The following is an 18,633-nucleotide window of genomic DNA, read 5'->3' on the forward strand; positions in this document are numbered from 1 at the left end:
AGGGTCTGGGGGGATGTAACTTGGGGTGCACTCTGCTGGGCCTCCTCTGGTGAGTCTGCCCTTGGAGCCTCTTCCTTGAAACTCACCCACACCCAGGCATTGGGAGGGGCACGCTCTGTGCAGAAGGTGCACGAGCAGACAGGGCCCAGCGCAAAGTAGGTGCTCAGGAAACGGCTCAGGGAAGCCCCTCCAGGTGTGGACTCTGGTCTGGCCCACAGGGGAAGCCCAGGCCACACCGGGGCAGGTTTGGGGAAAGAGAAAGCCCAGGGGCGCAGGCCTCAGATCCCACCGCCTCGGAGGTAGCAGGGGCAGTGGGGCGGGGACGGCCCTTGGACAGCAGCCTGCGTGGCTCTCACCCGGCCCCGAAGCTGTAAGTGCCACAGACACGTGCGTGTGCTAATGTGAGCATGAGGCACACGCACAGAGACATCACACTCACGAGATCAATGGTTTATTGATTCTTTTCCCTAAAATACTATACATTTAAAGAAACTTCTGAACCGAAAAGACGTGACAATTTTTGGTAATCTGTAGCAAAGGAATGAGGATTTCTGCTGGTAAGTCTTCAAGATAAACACGTACACACATCCACTTCCAAACAAGACAGTTGCGCTCACTGGAACATGAGTAAATGCATAGCTTATATGGCGGCAGCCATTTCTCTGTCTGATACACAAAATAAAAGCTTTCCCCCCCTCCCCACCTGATTACAGTGTGGCGTCTTGCCGCGGCACGTCTGCTCCCTGATGACTGAGGACACTCCGAGGAGACCCTGGCGCTATGGGTGAGCCCCAGCTGCGGGCTCCGGAGGGACACGGGGACGGGAACCCGCAATGCTGCGGCCGGAGCTTACCGTGCTCTGCCCCGGAGGGACGCAGGCGAGTGAGCAGCGGACTGCAGCTGGCCTGTGGCACGTATGTCCCTCCGGCAGTGTCCACTCAGGGGCCCGAGGCCCTGGCCCGCATCCGAGCCTGGAGAAGGCCCGCCCAGCCCACCAGCCAGGCCTGGGCCCGAAGGCCACAGTCTAAAGCAGTTTACAAATTAAATCCACTGTCAAGAGCCTTTAAAATCTCATGGAAACAGTAGACAAGCTCTTTAGATTCTCTGAATATCAAATAAAATATATAGATACACCAGGACAAGACTGCCCAACGTAAAGGGTTTTGTCTTGGTCTACAGGTGCCTGTGTCTGAAAAGCGAGTCTTTTCAGGTTCGCCTTCCACATCACTGACAGATTATTCATTTGCAAGAGTCAAGCTTTCAGCATGAAGAGAGTGGAGATAGTTTTTAAATATGGAGCCTCGGGGAGCGCTACAGTTATTCCCGACACCCATGCTCGCGGGAGGAACCCAACCACACGCGCGCCCACCTCCACCGTGGTCTCCGCCTCAGCCCTGTCTGAATGGGCCCGGAGGCCCGGGCAGTGGTGGGCAAGTAACAGCACAGCACGGAAGCAGGATGCACTTCTCATGCCTGGTATACGGCAATCTGTGCTTAACTTACGCCTAAGTGAATGGATGAACAGGTACCACAAAGTACAGCTGTACACGGCCTACGTAAAGACCTCAGAAAATGGCATTTTGTTCACTTAAGCTGCGGGTGAGAAGCGCATCGGAGGAAGAAGTCGGTGGAACAAGAATCGGGGTAACCCAGCAGACGCGGAGGTGGCGGAAAGACAGGCCGGGAATACTGAGATCCATGATAGCCACATGCACACTGAGCAGGGAGCGGGCGGCAAGGGCGGATGTCGTGTGCTGTCTTCCGGTGCTCAGATCCCTCCATCGGCACTGTGGAAAGGCTGCCAAGTCCCAGGTGAAATGACCGGCTCGTCTGTCTTCAAGAGACACCATGAAGCCAAAGCAATGGAACCATCGTCTTCTGCAGGAAAGGGAGTGGACGCCACGGCCGGCTGGAGCTGCCGGAGTGCTGCCCAGGCCGAAGGCTAAGGGAGCTCCTGGGACCGCACCCTCCGCCAGCCAGCCCGCTGGGCTGTCACTGGATCGCTTCGACATAATTCGCCGGGTACAGGCCGACCTGCCCATTGTCCAAGCGCCCCTTGCACCAGCCCTGCTCATCTTCGTCCTCGATCTTGGTCAGCTCATCCCCTGCAGGGCAAGACGGAGGGCCGTGGTGAGCAGCACGTGACACCCTGACCACCGTCAGTCTCCCTCACATCTTAGCCCCCACTCTGGGCCCAACTCACATGTGGAATCTAATGAACAAAACAGACTGATGAATGGAGTGGGCCCAGAGACGTGGGAGCATGGGTCAGAGTGTGGGATCCGGAGGGGAGGTGCGGGAGGGCGGGTGGGAGTAATCACCAAAGCCCTTGTACGCGTACATGCATAACCCACGGACTCAGACAGTGGGGTGGTGAGGGCTTGGCTGGGGGTGGTGGGGCTGGAGGGAGCCGATAGGGGGGAAAAGCGGACATATGTAATACTTTCAACAATAAAGATTTTTAAAAACAATGAAAATAAAAGAGAAGAAAAAAGTCACAGGCCAGAAAATGCACGCAGGGCCCTGAGGTCAGGACGCAGGCTGTGCCATAAAACCGAGGCTTCGGCTCCTCGCAACAGAGCTGTGTTGGTGATGAACGTGGACACAGCAAGGCTACAGGGAGAGTGTGAGAGGTGCCACCCTACGGTGGGCCTCTGCTGCCCAGGGCACACCAAAAGCCACCCGGGTCCGCTGGGCCATGGAAAAAGGCTTTTCCTCAGGGGACCTGCAGGCCGGTGCGCAAGATGTTTGGGGCCAGGTGGTCCTGGCGACCAGCATCTCCTGCGCCGGTGCCCTGTGGTGCCAGGCCTCGCCCAGCGAGAGGCACCATTCTAGGCAAAGGCACAGGCACCTCACTACCTGCTAAGCTCTGGCATTGGGCATCTGCTATATTAAAGAAAAAAATTTATATATATATATATATATATAAATTTATATAAAAATTTATATATATATGATTGGCTGCCTCCTAAACGCCCCTACTGGGGATCAAGCCCGCAACCCGAGCATCTGACCAGGAATCAAACTGTGACCTCTCGGGTTCATAGATCATGCTCAACCACTGAGCCGGGCAAGCATCCGCTACTCTGGAAGTGGGGGACCCAACACTGAAGCAGCCGGGATGTAGCGGCCCTGCAGTGAAACAGCTCCCCCAGGCGGCAGCATTCTCCCAGGGCCCCGGGAGCCACCTACCAGCCTTGAAGCTCAGCTCGTCGTGCTCCTGCCCCTCGTAGTCGTAAAGGGCCCGGACCCGCACCTCCGAGCCCGAGGTGGCGTCCTCCTCAAACGGATTGGAGTCCCCATTGGCGTCCGTGGAGGAGAACGGGTTGTTGGACTCATCATCGGACCAGTCGGTGGGGTAGCTCTGCGTCTTGTCGTAGCTGCTCACGCTGCAAGAAAGGGGGCGCCAGGGCCCTGAGCACGGGGCTGCCAGGGGCGGGAGGCTCCTTCCGCAGGAGCACGGCCCCCAGCTTCACGGCCCCTCGGCATCACCGCACGGCAGGCCACCTGCCGGACCGCACCAGCTCCTGGCAGAGGCAGGGCCGGCGGCTCCAGCGCGCCACCCCGCGGCCTGTCTTCCTGTGCAGAGGCTTGGACCAGGTTAATGGGGGACAGAGGAAAGCAACACAGGCTGTTAACGGTGCCCCCCGCCCTGCGGAATGGAAAAGCCAGAGACCGTCCAGCTGGCAGCCGGCCGCCGCCTGCAGGCCTCATGCTGCTGTCAGTGCCAAGGGGCCGAGACCCTGGACAGAGAGAAGAGAAAGACAGAGCGAGCGAGGTGAAGACCAGAGGGAAACGTCTGTTCACCAACTTTTTGGCCTTAATGTCCTCCTTCTCACTGACGGTGCTCCCTGTGTCGTCCTCATCCTCGAAGGGGTTGTAGCTGGACAGTGACTGCGCTGACCGTGAGGGGACGCTCGGGACACTAAGGTCGCTATGGGGAGAGAGAGAGCTTTCAGGGGACCCCAGCTGGGCAGCCCCTGCGGTCCTGGGTGCTCCCAGCTGCAGGGTCACAGGGTCAGGGCTAAAGGCACAGTCAGATGGGAGGAATATGTTGTATGAGCAGAAAGTTGTTTCAGCAAAACACGTGGCAATACTTTGGCTGTAAACACACCAAGTGTCTGTCTTAGAAGGCAGACTTGCACTTCCATCGGGCATCAGAGCTCCGGGGGAGGACATGGGGATTCTATCCTGTGAGCTGGCCGGCAGACAGCTGGGGCTCAGCCTGTGGGGCCCAGAGCCCGAGGAGAGGAGGAGGCACCAGAGCTCTGTGGACCCCACGGCACAGCGCACCCCTCTGGCTGCTAAGGGTCTTCTGGGCCCGGAGTCCAAATTCAGTCCGGGAGCCGCTGAACAGCCCTGTCTAGGCAGGAAGGACCCCTTTTGTGCTGCAGAGAGCAAACCCGTCTGTCCAACTATGTCAACTGCCTACTGTTCCCGGCCTGGAGGACCAGAAACCAGACCCCAGCCTGGCCTGAGGGCTGGCAGCCAGAGCCACGGGCTGCAGGGCTGCAGTGCTGAGCGCAGGACAGATGGTAGAGAAGAGAGGCCCGAGAGCCCGCGCCCCAAGTAACTGCGCTGCCGGCCAGACACCAAGCCCAGGGCAGGCTCCGGGGCCAGCACCACCTCTCACCAAGTCCAGGCTGCGTGAGCAGACACTCCGAGCTCCGGGGGGACGGCTCAGAGACGGAGAGGGGTGGGGAAGAAATGCTTCAAATGCCACCGGAGTGACCCATGATCTTACCGACTTCAGGCCTGGTGAAGGGCACCGGACCACAGCCTGCCCGCTGCCTCCACCGGGGCCACATGTCTGGGAGCCCAGGCCCTCCTCCCTCCTCCGCACCTTCCTCTGACTTTGAGAGGGGACTGGTCCTGGGCGGCTGGCCCAGGCACTCCCCGGGGTGGTAGTCATCCTCCCCACCCCACCCATCACACAGGTGCAGCACGACCCTGGGACGGTGCTTACTGCGCCGCTCACTTGGCCACGCCTACCAGCCAGATGTGACAAAGCAGCTGAAAGCGGACAGCCATGTCTGCCTGGCGGGGGGAGGTGGGGGGGAGCTTTGGGCGGGACTTCGGTGTCTGGGGCTACAGAAAGGCCCGGAACCTGTGCTGGCCCTTCCTCGGAAGCCACTGTCATGAGTGACGCTTCTCTCGGCGTGATGGAGGCCTCGGCCAGCGGGCACGGCTCCCAGGGAGGGCCGCACGCAGCCAGCTCTGCGAGGGACGGTGCTTATCTGATGGGCACCCTGGGTGAGGACAGGCCTTGTCTACATGCACTATCCAGAGAGCCTCGTGACCTCAGGGCCCTTCTCCTCTCCAAACAGTGAGAAATAACCACGGCTCTCAGCAAAGGTGATTGCAGAGGGGACACCTGACAACCCGTCCCCCTCCCCCCCCGCCCTCCCAGCATCCGCATACAGCCTGGGGGAAGTGCGAACTGGCCCGGACACCCAAGCAGCCTGGAGGAAACGGTCAGTGACCTCCACCTGCCCATGTGACCAGCACCGGATCAGCGTCTCCCTTCTCTCGGGGCCAGAGGTGTGTGGCATGTGCTCTCTGGATCTTTCTGCAGCTCCAGCTGGGGGACAGAGGTCCTCCAGAAGAGCTCATATGCCCATGGGGGACCCTGTGAAGCCCACTGGGGACACGCCCAGGTGTCCAGGCTGCGGGCGGTGTCCTGGCCCAGCAGAGGGCCCAGGATGGAGGTGCCCACACCCACCTGCTGGGCTTCTGCAGAGCCTGGTCGCCCGTCTGGTTGATGCCGGTCAGGGTGACGCCGTCAGTGGGCTTCTTCTTCTCTCTCCGGCTGAGGGTGCGATTCATGTCTGCAGACCATTCCTGGTTCCCGGCACCGGAGGAGAGAGTCAGAGTTCGCTGGGAGGCCACACCAGGCTAAAGCCTGGCCGGGGGCTGGGCCCTCAGAGCGGACTGTGCCCTGAACTGGCCCTGAGCGAGTCTGTGATGGGAAACAAGGCCCTGGGGTGCAAATCTCATCGGGGCCGGGCCTGCACCACCGAAGGGCAGGTAAGCTAAGTGACCACTCAAGCCTCCAAGGAGGGCACCCTGCCCGGCGCACTGTCTTTTCCTGTGCCAGGCACGCCTCTCCGAAGGTCCGCTCTGCCCGGCAAGTGGCCAGCTTTACCAGGTCCCGGGGAGCACCGAAGCGGGAGGGGAAGGGCTGTACAGGATTCCCAGAAACGCACGTGCACATGGCTGACGCCTGGCACTTGGTGCCATCTTGTCCTCGCTGTGCTCACTGCGCTTACAGGACCTTAAGGCTCAATGCCTTCTTAGCAATCCCAAGTCTAACAACTGCTCAGATGAGGAAACTGAGACCCAGAAAGAAAACGTTACTTTCCACATTTGGGGGAGCTCAGGCCAGCACCTGTCTATCACTTCCCAGGTGAAAGAACATGGTGAGACCTCAGCGGGAGCCTGAGTGCCCTCGGGGACCTTTGGAATGGGAATCTGTCCTGCCTGGTGGCTGCGGCCCCTGTGCTCAAGCCCAGCCTGACGGACAGGAAGGGTCGCTGTGGACCCACACAGAACCCAGGAGCTGCACACACCAGGGTTTGGGATTCAATAAGTTAGCCATAAACAGTAACTTACTTCATCCTTGTGGCATGGAAAACAAAACAAATCAGTTCATTAGAGAAAGACAAGCATGATCCGCCCCATGTGGGCGCTGGTCCCGGACCCACAGAGAGAGGGGCCACCCAGGGGCTCCCGCCCAGACACCCAGCCCAGGAGACAGCCTTCAAATCTTCCTTGCCAGGCCACTCTGCCGTTCGGGTACTGCCTACCGACAGGCCACCCGAGGAGAAGGGGCAGGATGGGGACGGGCTGTGTGCACAAGACACGTCTTCACCCGCTTCTTCCCTGAGTCACGTGGGGTAGGAGGGGGCTGGCGCCTTCTCCTCCAGGTCCACTCCCACTGGAAGGGCCCGGGCCTGCGGCAGGGCACAGCCTGCGCTCGGCTTCCTGTTGGGAATGTCCCACAAACGGGGCGGGAGGGCGCTCAGTGCAGGCCCACGCTGTCATCTGAAGCAGCTTCCTGAGAGGCCCCGGAGAACTCAGGCACACATGGAGGCCTAGCAATTGCAGCTAAAATGGGGCCAAGAAAGGCTTCTGTGTGGTCGGCCTGCGGCCAAAACCCAGTCTGGCCCAGGTCCCTGAACCCGACACCGAGGAGACAGCTACTGTCCGCACATGTTAGACATGGGGAAACTGAGTCACAACAGGGCAAATGACTTGCTCATCACCCCTCAGCTGGTGAGTGGTGAGGCGGGACCGCACTGCACCTGGGCTCCGGCTGCACTGAACCGGGGGAAGCCGCTCGGCCTGAGTCCAAGGCAGAGTCGCTTCCAACATCCTCCCGGGAGAGGCCCTGCTCCACCGCGAGGAGGAGATCCCCGCCTCGGAGAGCGGGAGCAGGACCGAGCCCTCGCTTCTCTGCTGCCATCCAGCGGGGCAGGCGGGCAGGGGTCTGGCGGCCCAATCCTAGGGCAGGCAGAGCTGAGATCCCGGGCATTTTGCAGGTAAAGACACTGGGAGGCTCAGACCCATGGAAATGGCACCAGAGGAGAGTTAACCCTGAACCCAAGCGACTGTCTGAAACAAGGACAGCCTGAAGGGGAAGAAGAGCCGCACTGAGCCACGCTCCCCCCGGCTGGCCCGGAGGGGCTGAGCTGGGGCCGCCCCTCCCGGACATCCAGGGGGCAGGGAACTGGGGGGCGGGGGCCTGCATGCCTGCGGCTCCTGGGACTCGCCCTGAGGAAGTGCCAGTGGTCAGCAGGTGACCACAGCTCCTAACGGGAAAGGACATGGCTGAACCTTCCCTAGAGACTCGGCCTTCAGGGTGCCGGGGCCCACAAATTAGACAGCGGCTTGTCTTCGAGCGTCGCTGGGGGAAACAGCTCTCGCGAACAGGGCAAAGGCCGACGTGGAGTTGGAACGAGAGACAGTGCGTGACTCGACCCGTGGGCGCGGCCCCGGTCAGGCCACGGGGTCCCGGGTGAGCCGCCTCCTACCTCAAACTGCGGCCAGTTCATGGACATGCCGGGCCCGTGGTTGGCTCTGAACCACCGCAGGTCCTCCACGGCGTCGGCAGCTTTGAGGCTCTGCTCCAGTTCCCGGTAAATGTTTTTGTAGCTGAATCAGAGAGAAGCGTGACTGTTGGACGGCAGGGGCGGCCACGCTCACCCAGCCCGGTGCTGCCACGTGGCACCTAGTGTGCAGCCACCACAGCCGGCTGCACACGGACCAGGACACCCGCCCCGGCTCGGCCGGCGGCCCTCTGGCCTCAGTGGCACAGGTGACCACCGATGGTGCAGCCACAGCTCTGGCTTCTAACCAGCCCGCTTTCAGTCACCAGGGCAGCGTGGCTTTGTCTGTAACAGTAATACAGAAAACACCGCATCCGGCCACACAGGCGCCAGTGCCGTGTCCCGCCTAGCCAGCTCCAGAGCCCAGTGTTGGGAACGTTCCTCCTCCTCCCTTCAGAGGTGGAGCACCTCCTGCTGGACAGCTCGCAGCAGCTCTTTCCGAAGAAGCTGACCACGTGGAACAGCAGCATGTGTCCCTGTGGGTCCTTGTACTTTTCACTCCCAATCTTTGTGGCCGGAAGTCATTTACCCTCCCAGTCCTCAGCTGCCTCCGTGGAGTGGGCACGATACCATCTATCACTGTGCTAACCCCAGCACCTCAGTACTCCCTTCCTCGGACACGGGGTCTCTCCAGAGGAAATCAGTTAGAGTTAGGCCGTTAGGGTGGGCCCTAATCTACGGGCATCTTTTTATAAAAAGAGGGGTTTGGACACAGACACGGACAGGGAGGATGGCCATGTGACCGAGGTGAGGGTCTGTGCCTGGGAGGGCAAGGCTGACAGCAGACGCCACAGCTGGCCCCGCAGGAAGACTCCGCCAGGCTGCTGAGGAGTGTGCCCTGCCCACACCAGGCTGCAGACTGCAGCTCCGGGAGAGAGGGAAGCACCAGGCTGTGATTTTGTTACAGCAGCCCTCACACACTACCACCCCATCTACTGGGCTTGGAGGGCTGAGCAAGGCCAGACTGCGACCGAGGACAAGCACTCCCATGGGGGACTATTCCACAGAGAGAGAGGAGCCCAGCCCGGCCCCAGCCAGCTGGGTGGCCTCAGGCAGTGACTGAGCCTCACCCAGCCTCAGGCACCTCACTAGTTAGTAAGACAATGCCACCTACTTTATAGACTGTCATAAGATGAATTAAATGGTGGCAGGGACTGTTGCTTTTGCTTTAACAGAAGGAGACATAGGGGATGTAATTTCCTGGTAACAAGCCCTGCTCTGTGGCTGGCAGGAGTCTATGTCCAGGGTTGCCCAGACCTCTGCCCTGAACCAAGGCATCATGGGACCAGAGACAGAGAAGAGCAGAAAAAGCTTCCCAGGCTCCCAGCACAACTCAGATCTGAGTCTCCGAGGGTCTGTGCTGCCCGGGCCCGGGCCCACTGAGAAGTCTAGGACTGAGCTGGCGGCCAGCTAGTCTGGACAGAGGACTTTTAAGGGGCCGCAAGGTCAGACGTCATGGGGGCAGGGCATGCCAGCCCGGAAATGCTGTACTGGCACCAGGTGACTTCAAATCCACCAACGTAGCCAGCCCGAGCTGCAGCCGGCTCGAGCGTGGACCCAGCGCTGCACACAGAGCTGGCAGAGCAGCCCGCTGGCCTGCGGAACGGGGCCGGGGCTCAGGCCAGTGACCAGCTGCTGCGAGCAGCGGCGACGGCTCAGCAGAGGGCCTCGCCCTGGGCAGGGGAACTTCACCACAAGAAGACCTGGCCAGCACTGCACCCCGAGTCCGGAGACAGTGACCGAGCCTCGCTCAAAAGCACCTTCCGCTGCCTGGCCCCTGACACGCGCTGTGGCTAGAAGGACACCTACCTGGACACATTGGACAGGTCTAGGTGCTTCTGGACCTCGAGCAGAACTTCCCGGAAGAAGCGCAGGCGCTTCTCCTCGAACTGCTGGCACTGCTCGAACACCTGCTCCATGTTCTCCATGTACTGCGGGGTGCTCTGGTCCAGCTCCTTCAGGGACTTCTCGTACTTCTCCTTGGTCTGCAAGACAACGCAGACACCGCGGAGGAAGGTCACCGCCAAGAGAGGGCAAGCCAGGCTCTGTGCCACGCGGGCCCTCAGGCCTGAGCCCCTTTCCACCACTTCTGAGTTACTTATTAAGTGGCAATGTTACACCAGCCGCCGTGGGGGACTTTTATAAGGAATAAGCACAGTGAGGAGCTGTGACTTGCATCTCAGAAGCACCCCGATCTATTTCCTTTGCACCAGTAGCAACCTCTCTCTCCTCCAGAGCAAAGCAGACAGGGCTGGAAGCTGGAGGCAGGCCCAGGCCCAGCCCACTTCCTGGGAACTGATCGATCACTGGTGCTGGCTCGTGGTTAAGTCCCGGGAACCAGACCTCCCAGGCGGAAGGCCGCCTGCATCTGGGAGCCCTCAAAAACATCCTGTTTGATCTTCTCCCTAATCCACGGCAGGGGGAGGAGGGGGACCATTCACAGTGAAGACACAGATGGCCGGAAGCCACACTACCTGTCTCACCGTCTCTTCCTGACAGAGAGCACCTGTCCCACCACCAGGCTCCTGCCGCTCTGCCCAGCCCGCGCTGGGACCTCACGCTGAGGCTGCAGAAGAACCCTCCGGCTCCAGGCCCTCGGCTCCCTGCGGCCAGTGCCCAGCCCCACCCGCCATGGGACTCGCTTCCACCTCAGAGCAATCGCTCTGAACCGCCTGGTCCGCCACCTTTGCCCTCCCTTCTTGCAGAGGTTCCGTCTGCAGCATCGCAAACGCCTTACTTTGCCTGACTCTCAAGGGCACTGGCAATGTGGTCCTCAAAACCTCCCATGTCGCCAAAACCGGTTTGGCTCAGTGGATAGAGCATCGGTCTTTGGACTGAAAAGTCCCAGGTTCGATTCCGGTCAAGGGCATGTACATTGGTTGCGGGCACATCCCTGGTGTGGAGTGTGCAAGAGGCAACTGGTCGATGTCTCTCTCTCATCAATGTTTCTAGCTCTCTATCTCTCTCCTCTTCCCTTCCTCTCTATAAAAAAATCAATAAAATATTAAAAAAAGAAAAGAAAAAGAAAAAAAAGATCCATACAAAAAAAAAAAAAAAAAAAAAAAACCTAAAAAAAAAAACCCGTGTCAGCTCATACATCAGCTCCCCTGGGACATTCACACCCCCGAGTCCTGCACAAGCTTTCTTTCCCCCTCTCTGCCCACAGCCACCCAGCTGCCCGCACCTTCCCGAGCACGGGAACCCTGAGGCGGGCACAGCGGGCTCTGGAGAGGCCCTGAGGGCAGGAGTGCGGGTGACTGTCCCTCTCCACCCGGGCCGCCACGCTGCCGGATACACGGCGGAGAGGCAGGCGCGTCACACGGGGAGCGCGCGTGATTTACCTTGAGAACGTCCTGCTTGCACTTTTCCACTTTGTCTTGCAGTTTCTTAAGCTGCTCGGGGTTCAGGGATGGGTCCACTTTGCTGTTACTTTCTCGTGAAATGGCCAGCTTCTCCTCTTTGCATGCGGCGTGGTAGGCTTTCTTGGCTGCTTCTACCTGCAGTGAGAGGAGCTGCTGAACCTCGGGGTTCTGAAAGGTCAGAACCCTCACCCAACGCAGAGACCCTGGGAAGTGCCTGTGCTCTCAGGAGGCGAGGGAAGCGCGGGTGCAGAGCTGTGCTGAGCCACCACACGCGGTAATGACAGAGGCCCATTCACGACCCTGCCCGGTGCTGCTGTGAGCCAGGCGCCGTCCTGGCACCAGAATGAGGTATGGCACCAACCAAGGACCTGGGCATTCACGGGGCTTTTGGTCTAGCGGGGGAGGCAACTATAAGAAATAGTTCAGGTTCAGGGTAAATTAGAAGTGGTAAGTGCCAAGGAGGAGAGGAAAGCAAGGAAAAGAGTCGGGAAGCCGGTGGTGGAGCTGGGCCTGGAGAAAGCTCCCAGATGACATGGAGCAAGAATCAGGAGGCGGCAGGGCGGGGGAGGGGTGCCACCTGAGGGAAGAGCACGCCAAGCAGCGAAAACAGCAAACGCAGAGAGAGCCGCACAAGAGACACCTGACACAGAGGGAAGATTCCAAAAGGCGGGCCACAGGCCACACCTTCCACTGGCCACTCAGCCACACACGCAGACAGGTTGGGCGTGTGTCTGATTATTTAACGGAGCTTCCTTACTTTGGCCAGTCACGGGTTTCATTTGGGAGATGAGCTTGTAACCATGGCCACATGAGGGGGGTAGTGTCATTGCACAGAGGCCAGGGACAGAGGAAGCGACAAAAGCTGCCACAGTTCCCACCAGAAGGCAGGCATGAGGGAGTGATTCTGAGGAGGAGCCAGGGGGGCGGGAGGCGGGGAAGGGGCTGGCCTGGCGCAGGCGGGGCCTCAAGTGCTGAGGCGGGAAGGGCGTGTGTCTGACTGAAAGCCTCCAGCAGCCAAGGCTGGACAAGACTCAGTGGCTTCGATCCCTCCTTTCAGAAAACAAATCTCAGTATCATTTATAAACTTGAGAGAGAGAAGTTTTAAACTACCCCTTTCTCCTCGCCAAAGGGACTTTAAATCTCTCCAGCAGACAAGTCCCAGGCTGGGGAGGCACTGCTAGTGGCTAAGAGACTGGGTTTTGAGCTCCATCACAGTATCTGACCCCAGAGTCCTGACTAAAATGGGTCCATAAGGATCCCACTGAAGTCTGGGACTCGGGGAAATGTGAGCCGCTAGGTGTATGGCCTGTGGGTGGCCCTTTATTTCTGATGCTAACAGGCAGGAATTCCTGAGAGTGGGGAGCGCTGCTGGGGAGGACCAGGCACAGGTCCCCAGCCGGGAGCACAGTCTGCAGGGCGGGGAGGGACCTGCAGGGGAAGGGCCTGCGGGAGGGTCACCTCTTTCAGCTTCTTGGCCCAGGGCTTCTGCGCCTTCCGGAAGCCGTCCTCGGCCTCCTTGGTCTCCTTGAAGCCGCCCATCATCTGCTTGTGGAAGGCCTCCTTCTGCCAGTTCTTGATCTTCTCGAAGTCCTCGTTCATCAGGGAGGCCTTCACCTCCAGGTGCAGCTCGCTCACCTTCTCCGCCTCGGCCATGACGGCCGTCCAGGCCTTCTCCACCGTCCCGTACTGAGGCCCTGCACAGAGAAGCTGCCGTCACCATCCCTGCGGGGCAGCCCCGGGACTTCCCTGTGGTTGTTTCAGATACTTCCCTCTCAGCGCTGTCCCCTTTTCAGTTCCTGGGACGATAGAAGAATAAGGAACTGAAGCTGAATCAGCTCGGCCGTTCTTTTGCTAGGGACTTGAGAGTTACATAAATTTCCTTTTTTGAAGTCGCTGGGCTCTTTAAAAACTCAGATTCCTGCCGTTTTAGTTTGGGTAAGGCTGGCTGTTGGGGGAGGGGCCTTGGGAAGAGCTGACCGCTCTCCCAGGACCCTTCCCTCGGGGGGCTCCTCAGCACTCTGGCCTGCCTCCTGGGCCACACGCTCCCTCCCAGGGCTGAGCCAGGCCTGTCACTCGCTCCCAGGAAGAGCCGGCTGGAGAGCCCCTGTGGGAGGGCGGGCTGTGCCCCTTGCAGAGTCCTCTGTCCTGGGGAGGAAGGAGTTGGAGGCAGGAACCTGCTCTGGGCCAGATGGAAATCTCTAGATCGTGGGGCGGGGTGCCTGAGTCACTCACTCACGTTCTCAGGAAGGACACGCACAGCGGCCTGTCATTGAGGATGTGGGGTGGCAGGAGGTGAGGGAGGGACAAAGGCAGAGCTGGGGACGAACATGGAAGCCCAGGTCCTGTCTCAGGGGACAATCACTGTTGAGCTGATGACACAGAGGCACTGGGGAGGGCAGGTGAGCCCCTCGGCCTTTCATAGTCCCCAGCGTCTATGAAACCCGCACTCCCTGTCCTGCCTGGACCCACAACGCCGGGCAGGACCCACAAGGCGAGGGGCAAGTGCGCTGAGCCTCAAGCTCCGAGCGGACAGGGACTGTGTCCACAGCTGGATCCCGAGAGGCAGAATGAACAGCAGCAGCCACCATTCACTGAGGGACTGGCCCATGCCTGGCTGCCCCTCATCATGAATCCGCTCCTGGCCCAGACCCTGGGAGCCCTGCCCTCAGAACCCCTGGCCTCCAGGACCTGACCAGTCCCCCCTGGCTGGCACCTTCGAGGACAGCGGTCACAGGAGAACCTGAGAAACACACCGAGAAACTCCAACCACCCGCTGTCCCAGGACACCCAGGCCGTCAGGGCCCCCACTGCTGGAAGGGCGTCGGGCACCATCCATGCCCACAGCAGCCTCTGTCTCTAGGCTCCGGAATCGTCTGTTGGGCCACGCGGGAGAGGCAAACCCGTTGTTCCATTAAAATCCAGAACGGAAGCCCTGCTGGATGTCCTATGCAGTCCCGCCTGGCTCCTACACGCGAGCTCACACCTCCGCGGCTCTCAGGCCGGCACCTCGGGGCTGCGTGCCAGGCTTCCGCTCGGCGGGGGCTCTCCCGAGGTGGCCCCGGGAGCTGTTCTGCGATAAACTGGCAAGCGCAGCCTCCGTGGGAGACTCAGGCTGTCCCCAGGGTGGGGAGAGGAAATCGCACGCAGCCTGTGTGGCTGGGTGGCCGCGCCCCTCTCTCCCAGTGAATCCCGGCCCGAGCTGAGGACGCACTCCTGCCCACGCCCTCGGAGAGGCACCGGGCAGAGCAGCGCCGGCAGGGCTGCCTACCCTTCTCCACCAGCTGCCGCCAGCGCCGGGCCCACTCGGTGAGCTGCTGCGCGTACGCCTTCTCGATGCGCGCCCGCTCGTGCAGGCAGTTCATGAGGTCGCTGCACAGGCGGTGGCCATCGTCGATCCGCTTCACGGTCCGCTTGTAGTTCCCGACCTAGGAGACAGGGCCGCGCTGGGAGGGGGGCTCTGGGCAGCAGCCCACCTGCCAGACCCCCCGGCCTCATTGCTGTCCAACAGCCACGCCGGCCGGCTCCTCACGGCTCATCCCTCTCCCATTGGAAGGCATCCCACGTCATTGGTGACAAGCCCCGCCTTCTCTCAGCAGCAGGAACCACAGAACCACTGGGCGCCACTGGAAGCTTCTCGGTGTCCACCTGGCCAGTGTCCACTGTGGCCTGGGCGTCAGGGAGGGAGACAGACCAGCTCAGGGGCAGTACCATGGAGGGAAGTGAGGGGCTTAGGGCACCCAGGGGGCATCTCACGCAGACTGAGGAGCCAGGGTCAGCTCTCCAGAGGAGGTGATGCCTAACTAGAGAGATTAAAAAAATAAAATAATAATAATAATAATAATAATAATAATAATGTTTTAGAAAGGATCTTACATTACAGACTTTTGGCTAAAGGCCTTTGATCATGTGTATAAGCAGGTGTCTTCTGCCTTGAAGTAATCACTTGCCTCCCAATCATAGCAATCAACACTATTTCCCCCTTACTGAGCAGTACTATGTGCCAAGCACCACAATGGTGCACCACCTCCAGACACTGCTGCCCCCGGAACGGCAGGAGTGGCTGTCCGTCTAAGACGAAGAGACCAGGCTGTTTGCCAGGAGCCCACAGGTCAGACCCTTCTCTGCTGTGACAAGGACCGAGGTGAGTCTGGGCCACTTTTTCTCACATATGAAAGGAGAGACTAGCTCTTCCAAATTGTACATAACGAGGGACAATTGAGAAGATCCTAGTGGCTAATTTGGAGGGATAACCAAGCGTTCAGTGGTTCATTCGAAGCTGCTGACCTGAAAGGACGCCAAACACAGCTGGTTCCGGAGGAAACGGGGCAGAAAAGCCACCTATTGTATTCTCAGCCCCTTTCTCCCTGTCTTCAAACACCCCAGCCACCTTCTGCCAGTGCCACCGTCCCTGAGTCTGCCGGCTGAGCATGCTCCTGCTTCACCCCTGCCGAGAGGGACGCTGGAAGCTCCTGCCACGGCACTGCGGTGCCTTCTGATTTCCCGTCTCTCTCCCTGAGCCCCGCTCACCGGGGAAGCGGGTTCTGAGGAGCGGGGGGAGGAGCCGGGAAGGCAGGCCTGCAGGGAGATGGGCAATGGGGGAGGGACTGAGGTGGCGCTCCCGTGGGGACAAAGCCCTGGAAGTCAGGTGGCCTGGCAGCCTTCCCCAGAGGCCACCGGGGTTTGCAGCAGCAGCAGCAGCAGCAGCTCACAAACACCAGCACTTGTATTACCATTTATTACTGTGTTCTCTTCCCTCCGCAGTCCCCGCCAGGCCTGGCCTCGCTGTTAGCCCCAGCCAGGGAAGCGGGTGAGCCGCTCACCAGCACACTCAGGCTGGACCCGAGCTTCCAGCCCTCCCCTTCAGCAGCCCCTTCCTGAGAAGGCGAGAGCGAGCACGTCACAACCAGTTGGAAGAGACGTCCCTGCTCACTTCCCATTTAAAATAGGGCCTTGCTGTCATTTTGAAATTTACAGCAAGATGAAAAAAATCACCAACAAAACCCAAGGCAGGCTCTAGCTGGTGTGGCTCAGTGGGTAGAGCGTCAGCCTGCGGACTGAGGGGTCCCAGGTTCGATTCTGACCAGGGGCACATGCCTGGGTTGTGGGCTCGGTCTCCGATAGGGGGCATGTGGGAGGCAATCAATGATTCTCTCCCATCATTGATGTTTCTCTCTCTCCCCCTCTCCCTTCCTCTCTAAAATCAATAAAATCTATTTAAAAAACAAAACAAAACAAAACCCAAGCTAGTGTTGCTGAGCTGGTGGCAGGAGAGCTGAGGTCACCACAGCCCATTCACACCTGGCAGTGCCCAGGCAGCCGCCACGTGAGCTGGCTTTCATCCCAGTCACCAACAATATTCAAAACATGCTGGCCCCCCCGCAACCTGCCACCTCTGACTTTCCAGACCCGGAAGGAAAGATTTACAGAAAAGAAAAGCATTTTTCTTAACAAGGTTCATGTTGGTACAACCATCAGCTCACACGTGAGCAAAAGTAGGTTTACAGTTGTGAGTATGTGAAATCCAGCTTATTTCTGTATTATTATTTTTAATTATTGTATTATTTTCCATTCAAACAACTGTAAGCCTTCCTCTGCCCCACTTATATTTAAATAACTACTCTTGAGAAGCATGAAGGCGTACAGACAGGAAGGATGTTGTACGTTGAAGTGTCGGCACCGTGACCGTGCTGGCCACGGGGAGACAGGACTCAAGGTGACCGGCACCGCAAAGCCGCCTGTGTGCCCACCCTCACCTACCTCCGGGCTCACCCCTCGGACGGAAGACGCTAAGACAGGCGCTCAGCACGCGTGTGCCTGGGCACAGGCCATGATGCTAGTCCTCCCTCCAGGACTGCCTGGCTGAAGGAGGGGCGGGGTGGGGAGGTATACTGAAGGCAACATCCCAGCTGGACTTCCAAGGAGGCTGGCACATTAGAGGGCAAGTCGGAGCTGGCCACAGTAATGGAGAGGCGAGGGGAAGGCTTCCAGGCAGGGAACAGCGCTGGCAAAGCGAAGCAGTGTGGCAGCATGGAGACCTGGGGGCACTGTGAATCGCCCACCAGGAATGGAACACAGAACACAGAACGCAGGGCAATGAGCAGAGACCTGGCCAGAGTCAGGTGGGGTCAGACAGGGAGAAATCTCAGGGCCAGGGGTCAGGTGCAGGGGGTGGGACGGGAGGCGGGATCAGACAGGGAGAAATTGCAGGGGCGGGCCTTCACCCTGAAGGCGCTGTGCGCAGGCCCTGGTGGGCCTTGGGTGGTGAAGCTCCTGAGGAAGGTGTGAGCCGGGGCCCAGCTGGGAGAGGAGAGCTAGCTAGCACAAGGATGACGCCAGAGAGGGGAGGGGACTGAGTGTCCAAGGCAGGGCGGAAAGGGAGCGGACGGGCTGATGAAGTGCTCCATCCTACCTGCCAGAATTCCAGCGCTCTGAGGCTCGGCTTGGCTTCCCCAGGGCGGCTTCCCTGCCACCTGCCGCCCCAGTGGGACCACCAGCGCAGAGCACCCGGATCGCCTGCACTGGAGGACAGGCGACACCAGTCCCCCAGCCCAGACTCCTGCTGGCTGGCCCACCCGGGGGCCAGGAGGGCCCTTCCGAACGCTGTCCCCATGCCCCGCAGTCGCAGCTGGTCCCGCACAGGTGACGATGGTGCATGTTAGCTCCCTGCCCATGCTGGGCTGCAGGCTCCTGGCAGCAGGTGCACACGGTGCTTCCCCAGCAGCTGCAGCAGCAGCATCATAATAGAGCATGTCCGCATGCTGTTACCCAGCACTGGCCGGGCGGTGTGCTGACAGCTCCACCCGGGCCACACCACCGAGTCTGTCACAATCCTAGGCAGGGGTGCTGCTCAGGCTTCCGCTTTACAGAAAAGGAAAACAGCTGTGAAGAAGCCAAGTCCCCCATGACCATCAGGCAGGAGGCAGAGCCACCTTCCAGAGCGTTCCTCAGGCCCGAACAGAGACACAGAGCCCAGACTGAAGGGGCTGTATCAGGTGACTGTGCGCTGCCAGGATCCAGGGAAGGCCACGGAGGTCAGGCCTGGCAGGGAGCATGCAGGCCCTGTCCCTGGTCCCGCCATGTGCTGGCAAGGCTCTCAGGAGCCCCAAACCTGAAGACTATAAAACCGCTCGCTCACGATGACCTTTATGTTAGCCTCAGAACAC

At 59.7% G+C, this 18,633-nt stretch overlaps 1 protein-coding gene across 6 annotated transcripts in view; it reads right to left on the minus strand.

The window, feature by feature from the left end:
- Positions 1-435: 435 nt before the first annotated feature.
- Positions 436-18,633, minus strand: part of PACSIN2 (protein kinase C and casein kinase substrate in neurons 2) — a 100,004-nt gene continuing 81,806 nt past the window's right edge. For 3 of the 6 annotated variants that reach the window (XM_036425453.2, XM_045577079.1, XM_045577078.1), the window contains 10 exons: positions 14,739-14,895; positions 12,929-13,164; positions 11,450-11,605; positions 9,918-10,093; positions 8,034-8,154; positions 6,613-6,618; positions 5,723-5,841; positions 3,812-3,934; positions 3,193-3,389; positions 436-2,105 (listed from right to left, as the gene is read on the minus strand). In XM_036425453.2, coding sequence (XP_036281346.1) covers positions 1,993-2,105; positions 3,193-3,389; positions 3,812-3,934; positions 5,723-5,841; positions 6,613-6,618; positions 8,034-8,154; positions 9,918-10,093; positions 11,450-11,605; positions 12,929-13,164; positions 14,739-14,895 — 1,404 coding nt within the window. In that variant the 3' untranslated portion in view covers positions 436-1,992. The remainder of the gene's footprint in view (positions 2,106-3,192; positions 3,390-3,811; positions 3,935-5,722; positions 5,842-6,612; positions 6,619-8,033; positions 8,155-9,917; positions 10,094-11,449; positions 11,606-12,928; positions 13,165-14,738; positions 14,896-18,633) is intronic. The other 3 variants (XM_045577081.1, XM_045577080.1, XM_036425457.2) reach the window with 3 other exon arrangements.

This window comes from Pipistrellus kuhlii, unplaced genomic scaffold (assembly GCF_014108245.1).
Source record: "Pipistrellus kuhlii isolate mPipKuh1 unplaced genomic scaffold, mPipKuh1.p scaffold_m20_p_81, whole genome shotgun sequence".
NCBI classification, from domain to species: Eukaryota; Metazoa; Chordata; class Mammalia; order Chiroptera; family Vespertilionidae; genus Pipistrellus; species Pipistrellus kuhlii.